This window comes from Ambystoma mexicanum, chromosome 2q (assembly GCF_040938575.1).
Source record: "Ambystoma mexicanum isolate Mex_15411 chromosome 2q, UKY_AmexF1_1, whole genome shotgun sequence".
Lineage (NCBI taxonomy): Eukaryota > Metazoa > Chordata > Amphibia > Caudata > Ambystomatidae > Ambystoma > Ambystoma mexicanum.
Window position 1 is genome coordinate 1,442,532,591 of NC_090924.1, and position 10,325 is coordinate 1,442,542,915.

General features: G+C 41.5%; 1 protein-coding gene across 1 annotated transcript in view; it reads left to right on the plus strand.

Moving 5' to 3' along the window:
• The window catches only part of LOC138570257 (zinc finger protein 850-like), a 158,125-nt gene extending 152,717 nt beyond the window's left edge, over window positions 1-5,408 (plus strand). The window contains exon 5 of the mRNA XM_069649019.1: window positions 1,905-5,408. Coding sequence (XP_069505120.1) covers window positions 1,905-3,100 — 1,196 coding nt within the window. The 3' untranslated portion in view covers window positions 3,101-5,408. The remainder of the gene's footprint in view (window positions 1-1,904) is intronic.
• The last annotated feature ends 4,917 nt before the right edge of the window (window positions 5,409-10,325 follow it).

Consider the following 10,325-nt stretch of genomic DNA (forward strand, 5'->3'; position numbering starts at 1 on the left):
TCTAAAGCCTGATTCTGCTGTCTAAAGCCTGCCTGTATAAAAATATACTGTGTGTGGTCTAGAGGGATAGTTCTGCCCGCAAAAGCCTGTCCAGGTACGGTGCAGTTTGTGTGATTTCAGAGGATAGCTTTTCTGCCTAAAGTCTGACCTTTTAAGGTGCAATGTCTCCATTTAAGGGGGGGTACCAGAAACAATATTAGGACATTGGGCCTCATTCCGAGTATGGCGGTAAGGGATAGCGGCCACCGCTAACGAGAGCGGTGGCGGTAATCCCTTACCGCCATACTCCGAGTTCCCTTTGCGCCATGGAGGTTTTAACACCTGCTTTTAGCAGGTGTTAAAATCCATGGCGCTAAGGGACCTTGATGTTAATTACGCCACCGTAATTTACGGTGGCGTAATTAACGCCTTCCCCAACCCCATTATGCCCTATGGGGCAAAAATGGGAATGGGGAAGGGTAAATGGGGATTGGGGAATTACCGCCCCGCCAACCTTGGAATGGGGCGGTAATTCCGCCATCCACCAAGGCGCTGCCGGTCCGGGTACGGCGTCAACCAAGGCGTTAATAGCGCCATTGGTTAGCGCCGTACTCGGAATGAGGCCCATTGACACTTCTTTGCACTGTGCAGCCCCTCATGTGAAACTAATGCATATATTCTGGGACGGTAAGGGACTTTTGGCAGGAAGTTGGACAAAAGAATAACTTTAGCGATCGGTATACCCATGGAAGTAGACATTAGACTGACCACATTAGGCTCAGCCATCTTTGCTGAAATGTGAACAAAGAGAAAACATAAAATTGACATCGAGAGCAGTAACATGTGCAAAACACATGGACCAATCAAAGACAAAGCTAGTGTAGCGAAATGGATGGTGGATATTTCACAATTGTCAATTATGGAGTCTGCACTAAAAGAGAATATAGGTAAGTTCAATAAAATGTGGGAATTTTGTATTGAACTACACAGAGACAAAGGCCTTAAATTGACATTTTGTAGTTACTCAACTGGGGCAGCTGATGTACACTGTTACCCGGGGGTACTCTACAGTCTCCCATTTACTACCGGCCTGTCTGGGTGTTGATACTTTGCGGTGTTGGAAATAGCAACATGTTCAAAGACAGTTTGCAAAGGTTGTATTGCAACACTCTTTTATTGAGAAGGGAATGTTAATAGACTGATTTTATTATTTATCATTGTTATGCTTTCCTAAACTGTGAATGTTTAATCCAATAATACAATCTGACAAAATAGGTTTCAACTCATACAATGCTAGGGTATCTTACCCAAAGTGAAGGTCCATGATTGCAAAGGATGGGAAATAAAGAGGCAAACGAATACAGGAAGAAGCGGAACAGAATGTCCATATTTGGGAATATAATGCAAACATTAACATATGAGTAGCACATGAGCATAGACCAACACAATATCATCAATTACTTAACAACTGTAAACATTTCGTCTGTTAACATTCATATCATTTCAAGGACTTTGGAACTCCTCTAAAGACATATGTTGTTTTGCAGGAAAGGGAATCAAGCACTGATGAGCACCCATTATTTTAGTGGGGTAAGGGACACACATTTGCCAGGCAGCACTAGAGCCATTATTCTATAGGTTGTATACTGATATCTAATAATAACTGAAACCTTTGCTTCTTTCAACAGAGAGTAAATCATTTACCAAAACCAAGAGTCTGCAAATGAACAAGAGAAGATGAGATGTGCAGAGGAAATCAAGATGTACTACAGAAGATTGGCATAGTTACTTCACTGAATATTTATAGAAATTGACATCTTCCCACAAGAATCCAAAGTCGTAGCAAATCTGCAGCGATCCATACAACAGAAAAGGCATTAGTCTGCAGAGTTTGTAACGTGCTTCACCCAGTCAAATCAATAGAGATATCAAACCGTGCAAGCATCAGATGAATCCTACTGGGGAGAAGCCATATAAGTGCACAGAATGCAGCAAAAGCTTTAGTGAGGCCTCAACTCTGAGAAAGCATGTCATGATCCATACTGGAGAGAAGCCCCACAAGTGCACAGAGTGCAGCAAGAGTTTCATCCAATCCTCCGCTTTTAAAAGCCATCAGAGGATCCATACTGGAGAGAAACCCTACAAGTGCACAGAGTGCAGCAAAAGCTTCAGTCAATCCTCAGCTTTAAGAAGCCATCAAAGGATCCATACTGGGGTGAAGCCCTACAAGTGCACAGAGTGTAAGAAAAGCTTTAGTGACTCCGGTAATTTGAAAAGTCACCAGAGAACCCATACTGGGGAGAGGCCATATGAGTGCTCCGAGTGTACAAAAAGCTTTAGTCAATCCGCACATCTAAAAAGCCATCAGTTGATCCATACTGGGGTGATCCCCTACAAGTGCACAGAGTGCAAGAAAAGCTTTAGTCACTATTGTAATTTGAAAGCTCATCAGCTGATCCATACTGGAGAGAAGACCCACAAGTGCACAGAGTGCAAGAAAACATTCAGTCACTCGAGTGTTTTAAAAAGTCATCTGAGGATCCATACTGGGGAGAAGCCATACAAATGCACAGAGTGCACGAAAAGCTTCAGTCAGTCTTCTAATCTGTACAAGCATCAGGGAATCCATACTGGGGTGAAGCTCTACAAATGCACTGAGTGCAAAAAAATCTTCAGTGATGCCTGCAATTTGAAAATTCATGAAAGAATCCATACTGGGGTGAAGCCCTACAAGTGTAAAGAGTGCAAAAAGGGCTTTAGGCAATTTTCACATTTGAAAAGCCATCAGTTGATCCATACTGGTGAGAGGCCCTACACGTGCACAACATGCAAGCACAGTTTCACTCACTTTGCTTCTTTAAAAGATCACCAGAGGACCCATACTGGGGAGAAGCCCTACAAGTGCACAGAGTGCAAGAACAGCTTCAGTTACTCTTGTAATTTGAAAAGTCATCAGAGAATACATACTAGGGAGAAGCCATACAAATGCACAATGTGTAAGAAACGTTTCCGTCAGTCTTCTCACTTGAACAACCATCAGAGACTCCATACAAGAGCAAAGCCTACAGGTACATGTCGTGTAAGAGAAGCTTCAGTCAATCCTCAAATTTCAACATGTTAGTTTGTGGCAATAATCAACTGATTTGCAGTCACCTGCATTCCCCAAGTGACTGATAACGAAATATAACATAGCATGATGGGGAAAATGGGCAAGAACTGTGCACTGAGAGTAGCAAAATAAATAACATCCAAATAGAAAAAAAAGAAGCTGCAGAAATATTTTATAAATTAGAGTCCAGTTAATAACAAGAAAAACCAGTGCTTAAAAAGTAATTATGGGAACTGGTTATCCCAGTATAAGTAACAGCATCTGTTAACAGACGCTTGAAATATCCTTAACAGTGGATGGAAAGCACACTAGGGATTTTTATGCTATAATACAATCTCATCTACACCAGGCAAATGCCAAAATTAACCCAAATCCAGAAGAAAAAGTGATTGCCGACTTCAATATCATATGTAAATATTGTGATGAGAATACAACACCTACTAGATTTGGTGCTTTCTGATTTGGTAATTGTGGTGGGACATGGATGATCTGGTGAACCTGATTTCTAAAAGTAAGAGTGCCGGGTACTGATGGCCTGGCTCTATCCGTCCTGAAGGTAAACATATAATTATGGACCTATTTATTAGACCTTATTTTTGAATCAGTCATTGGATAAATATGAACCTTGTTGCTATGTTCCATTATCGTTCCAATTTATACAAAAGGACCTAGAATTGACCCAACAAATTACATGCACATCTCCTTATTAGATGTTCCCTCAAAACGTTTCGCGGGCTTGGTGTTCCGCAATCTCCAAATTTGGGACAAGGAGAGTAGAAGTCTGAACATTTACAAGATGGGTTTTTTGTAGGGGTAGGAATTGCAGTAAATGGACTAATTCTCAGTTTCTTGAAATAGGCTGTGGAGAGGTCCAAGCCATTATATATTGCCTTTTGTAGACTTCACCAGGGCCTTTGATCATGTTTCGAGGAGCAAGCTGTGGACGAAGTTAGAATCGGGGGTTGCACTGCTCGCAATTCTTATAGCGTTACACACTGATAAGTGTGTGCGGCTCAGTTTGGATAGGCAGGGACAGAGCAAGGTCTGACACAAGGATGCCTATTGGCACCGCTCCTATTTAATCTCTTTATTTCAGACATCAGAAGTGAATTTGCGACTACCTGATCTTTCCCACCCAATGTAGATAGCATTCCTGTGAATTATTTACTATATGGAGATGACACGATGCTTATCGATCATATGCCGATAGGCTTACAACTACCACTAACAGATCTAGTAAACTATGCAAAGGCAAACAATCAAATTATTAATGTGACAAAAACAAAGATTCTGACATGTCGGTAGGTCACAAAAGACCATACAGGAATTTCCTTTGGTACGTAAACAATAACTTTCTTGAAAGGTTGGATAATTATATTTACTTAGGCTTTCACTTATTCGAGTAAAAAAGTAAATTAAAACTCCTTAGGCAAAAGAAAGCAAAAATAATGGCTATGGCAGACCAAACTTTACATATTAACAAGACATATGTGTATTTCTCTACAATGCTGTAATTGAATATTATAATAAAGTAATACCTGTCATAATTTATGGGGCTGAAACACTTATTTGAATTGGAAAATAATTGGTTAACGCTAGACAGACACGTCTGAAGAAGAGTCCTGAACCTACCACAGGCAGTTCCAACCCCCGTCTTAAAATATAAATTGGGGATAATCTCATTAACTGCAATGGTAATTTGGAAGAACCAACAATTTCTTGTTATTATTCTCTTGGCAGAGGAGGGATACATTTGGTGGCGTTTGAGTCAAGTAAAGAGTAACGGCCATAATGACCATAATGGACCAATAAATATGTGGATCTAAAGTGTCAAGCTTATATTGAACATTTTGACTTGGGTTTGGACCTTTTGTTAACTTCACCTGACAAAGCCAGACAAAAACCATGGGAGATGGATTGGATATGTGTAATCCAGGAGGTACGGGACTACCAATTATATTCAGGGATTTTACTTGATGTTAGACCTTATGGCGTTCTCCCTTATTACTTGCAAACATTTCCTAATCAATATTGGCGCACAGAATGTATGCAAATGCACCTGAACATCTTTCCTACAAAAGAAATTACAGGAAGCAGAGAGGGGATTGAACATTCCTTAAGGATTTGTAGATTTTGCAATGAAGAGAGATCCATCGAGTATGTTAAGCCATCATCGAGATCTCCATTTTAAGCATTTATTACAGGATTTGAGATAATAGTGTATTTTTATTGATGCTTATCTGTGTTTCATTTTCTATAGTGCAAAGGTTTAATTAAACTAGAAGCACTTAATAATAAATAAATCAAGGTTTCAATCATACTTTAAGCAGAAGAAGCCAGCTGTGCTTCAATCTTTCTTTTAAAAATGTAGTAAGCACATGTTACTGCTAATTATGTTAGTTGGGAAATGGCAGGGATCCTGCCATAGTAACTTTCTATGGAGCACAGTTTTCAGTCTCTCGTAATTCGGTGTGGGGACCTGTTATGTTTGCATGCGGTTAGGCAGAATTCTGTGCAGTGCCCTTAGGGACTACAATTAAGACTAAATGTGGCAATACAAGTTTTACATTTGGTACAAGCCTGTACTACTAGGTTATAGTGGTAGCAGTAGCGGAGCAGGCAGGCTTATCTCAAGAGTATATGAGCAGTAGCAGAGATTACACAAAGAGACCACAATTACTGTGTCCCAAGCAAACACTGACTCAAGGTTTCAGGTAAAAACTATAAGGTAACCGCGGTAGAAAATTAGGGTAGATACCACTGCCACCAGCCATGTCTAAATGTTAAAAAGAGTGAAACAATGCTCTGTGAGATACAGATACAAAGAGTTAAAAGTTAACCCTTCCAGCACTCCATGTAAGAGGGTGTGTACTGGATCTGTGGTTAAATTTGACTAAGTAAAGTTAATGGTAACTTTACCCTTTTCTGGGGGATGGTAGTTGCCTCAGATATGGAGTCGGGGGCGTCTGAACGACAACCCTGTGCCACTGCACAGAAGGTGCTGTGTGACACACACAAAGAGGGGGGCTACTGAAGTGGTGTACTCCAGAGCCCACAATCACAAAAACAGGTCAGAACACATAGGAAAATACCAGTAAGAGTGGGGGAAAAGCTCACACGCTTACCAAGTGGAAAGAAAAAACTCTGGAAATTCAGCAAAGCAGCTGAGGGACTCACTAGGTAAGGGAAATTAGCTATGAAATGAAAATTCTCCCTAACACACGCACAGGCCCTGCTGCCATATTTTCCTCATTTACAGTTTTTTTTTCTGGTGTAAAAAGCAGGCAGACTGCATAGGAATCAACAGCTTTGTGCCAGAATGATACTCCATGCCAAAGAAAATGCTGCAGTATTTGAATGGCGCAGAGGAAGGGTGTGGCGGAATCATAAATTATGATCCACTCCTCCTCTCTGCCATGTAAACGGTATTACCCCAAAATACTGAAAAAAATGTTGAATACGCAGTTACTGCGCATTCGGCATGAACTGAAATCCCGAATCCCATCATACCGAACAGGGGTTGCGGGGGTGTGCCCCGCTTCCAAGGCGAGGAGTATGGCACTGGAACAAAAAAAGAAAAAAAGGACACTGGAAGGAGACGTACGTCACAGGGGACGAATGAAGGGACTGAGAAGAGATGGGAATTCAGGTAAGTGTGAGGAGGCAAAGGTAAATAGGGGGTGATTGGGGGTAGGGGAAATCAGCACAGTGTGATCCTTGTGATCCCCGCGCACCACCATTTTAGAATTTGATATTTCTGGATTCGCTAAAACGAGGTGCGCGGTTATCACGCAGATCTCATGTAAACACTTGATGAGGCACAACGTAAAAGAAATGTGTAAAAGCGTTATACAAGGCTTTTACACCTTTTTCTTTCGATACGCCTCATCCAAAATGCACCCCAATGTATTTGTGGACAAGGAGAGAGATGCCGTCAGCAACTTTATATGGAAAGCCTGGCTCTACAGGTGAAGACTTTTAAAGTTCACCTGCTGTTAAATTGTAGGATGCACTGTGCTCTTGTAAATTGCTTTTAACTTTGAAGCATTATTCCACCTTTTTAAATGATGTGCACGTGTTTTATTTTTGCTAGTGCTAGTTATATTTTTCCAATATAACACTGTTTTGTATGTAATGTTGTAGTTGGTGACACCATTGATAACCATTAAAGTTACTACCACCTTCTCTCTAACCTCACTGGCTTCGCTGTCCAACCCTCTCTTAAATTCCATCCCCAGAGGGGATACCGCGGAGGCCTCCAAATATGCAACAACCATACTTTAACTCTTAGATCACCATTTCCACTCCAGCACAATTTAATCGGAATTTCTCACAAGGGGGACGAAACCCAAGCAATGGCAGCTACATAGAGAGCTCCCCAACTCCAACATCTGAGCTATTCCTACTAGTCACTCAACACCACCTGTGCTAACCCTGCAACTATCCAAGCAGATCCTCTGTGGCCTTCCCGGAACAGGCGAGGTGATGCCAGAATCCCCACCTCATCAATGTGTTTAGATGGAAATAATACGGGTCAGCACTCAACAGCCAGGACTTAAAGATTTTCTAGTCATTCTCATGAATGTTCTCCCTGGGCAGTGGAACCTGCTATAGGATCGGGTACTTCCGGGTAATCGAACTTCAAGGATCTAAAGTTATTTACTCCTGAATAGAGAAGTGTCACAAAATATATTTTGCAATTTTAATATGAATATAGTAAACTCCAAGGGAAAGTAATAAAATGTTTTCAACGGGCGGTTCAAACAAGTTTCATTAGCTAGAAAATGTAGTCCCAATTAGACATTTGAAGCACCATTTGGTCCTGTTATTTTTTGGTATTCATGTTTTTTTTTCTTTTTTAGTATATTTAAAAGCCACTGGAAATGGGTAGTTGCCACCCAGTAGTCCTTTAGGAAATGGATCCTTATGGCTACGATCATTGGTGGAGATCCTGCCAACCTAAAGGTTTTCACCTACACTTCCTCGAAGCACAATGGACAACTTTTTAGAAAAGCTTTAGGTACTCTGGATGCCCGACCCACCTTTCATAATTCTCCTTGGTACCCTTGAATTCACCACAAACATTCAGGCAATGGAACTGAAACTGGGTCTGGAACTACTTTTTTTTGTAAAGGGGCTATTTTGTAGTTACTTCTTCCGATCACTCCTTGAGCCATGTAAACATTAAGACTTCCCCATCGCACATCACTGTCCCTCCCAATCACTAAAAATATTTCCTTCCTGGCATCATCCGTTAGTGCTAATTGTGAATTCCTTGTACTGTTTTGAAGTAGTGACTATGTTCTGTTTCAATTGTACGTACACACTGCTATTTAGCAGTGGGACTTCACTGTATATGAGCACAGTGTGTAGAATGTATTTCAGCTAGGGGTGTTTCATGTTTCTCACCAGTCATTATACACTTCATGTCAGCAGTTCGCACATGCCTTATTTCATCAGCTGGGCTCTACTGTGTTTCAAAATTGGGCATGGGACATATTTCATCAGTGGGTATGACTTGTTCCCCAGTGTTGGGTATATATTCTATTGTATACCTCACTATAACACAAATTTAAATAGCAGCGTGCTTACAATATATGTCAGTGTTGCATTTCAGCAATAGGCATATACTGTAGCTCAGTGCATGCATTATATATTTCAGCACAAAGTATACACCACATTTGATCAGATGGAAAAAACAAGGAAAGGTGCACACTCCAATTCTCCGCATAACCTTCCAGGCCACTGGTGTACTCCTCCGACCGGTTTCTGTGCCAATACACGTCATCAGGGAGGCTGTGTGGACTTGCAGCTCACTGCAGGTGCAGGTGATAAAAATCTGCTGCAAGGGCTTCTGGTGGATGTAGTCATCAGGTCAGCAGAGAAAACGCTCACGCCTAATCCCACAGTGCAGAAAGGGGGGGGAGTGTAGCCTCAAGTGAGGCACTCCAAAGCCGGGCATATATAACCCTGGTGCAGCACCCTGTCAGGCTTGAGGATTCCACCCCTCAAGATCCTGCAAAAAATGGAAAAAACAAGGAAAGGTGCACACTCCAATTCTCTGCATAACCTTCTAGGCCACTGGTGTACTCCTCCGTCCGGTTTCTGTGCCAATACATTTCATCAGACAGTATAATGAATGTCAACAGTGATCATTTACTTTATTTCAAATTGGGTATTGTGAGACAGGCATGGTATCAAGAGATGACATAGACAACAGTTCTTCAATTCAACAGTATAACTTGTATTGATGATCAGGCTGGCATAATGCCTAACTTGTCCTAGAACTAGGGTGTGATTTTCCCTACCTAAGGCAAGTCATCTCCGTGAGTCCAAATCAAAAGTCTGTCCGTGTCAAAACCTATGATTGTCCTCGAGGCTAATACAAAATGTAGTGTAGGGTTACTCATAATTAACCCAGGGTTCAAAATAACGTCTGGAGCTGCTTCTGGCTCCCTCCCCAAAGTTCAGGGTATAGTTCTCAAAGTTGTAGGTTTCAAAATACTCCACCAGGACTTGGATTTCCCTTTCAAGGGCACACTTGGTTTCTGTGTATAATGTTCAATTGGGTTCACACTGTTCCAATGGGAGTTAGGGGTTCTTTTCCCCAAACTCAAAACACTAGTTCCCAAAAGCACTCCATATTCATTAGAAGCTTCAGATTCCCTTTCCCAAGCTTGCAGTACTGGTTCGCACAAACAATTTCACAAGATTCAGTAAGAGCTTAGGATACCCTTCCCCAAGCTTGAAGTAATGGTTTCACAAAGCAATCTCAAAATGTTCAGTTGGGGCTTCATGGTCTAGGTGCAGTTGATAGACTGCATGATCCACCCTTTACCGGTCACGCCACCAGGGGCACTTGCCCAAGCTCTGTATCATCTTGACTTGATTTGGTTCACAATTACTTTACAGCAATTCAACAGTTCAGTGGTTTTTCAGCTTTGGTTTGCCAGTGTAATATGTTGCTCACACTTCACTGTTCCCCTCGGCAGCCTTCAGTTTTGTCAATTCAACATTTCGCTCCTACTTCACTGCTCCCCTCGGCAGCTCACTCGTCGCTTTCATCACCTCTCTTTGATAACTTTTGCGGCTTTCCTATTGTCCTTATTTACTCAGACTTTTAAACACGTTACACTTTCTCATACAAGGCCACTCTGATACTTGATTTCTAGACAATCCCTCGTATTTCACTGCTTTCGTTCATTTCCTCATTTCTCTTCAGAGACTTTTGAGAACG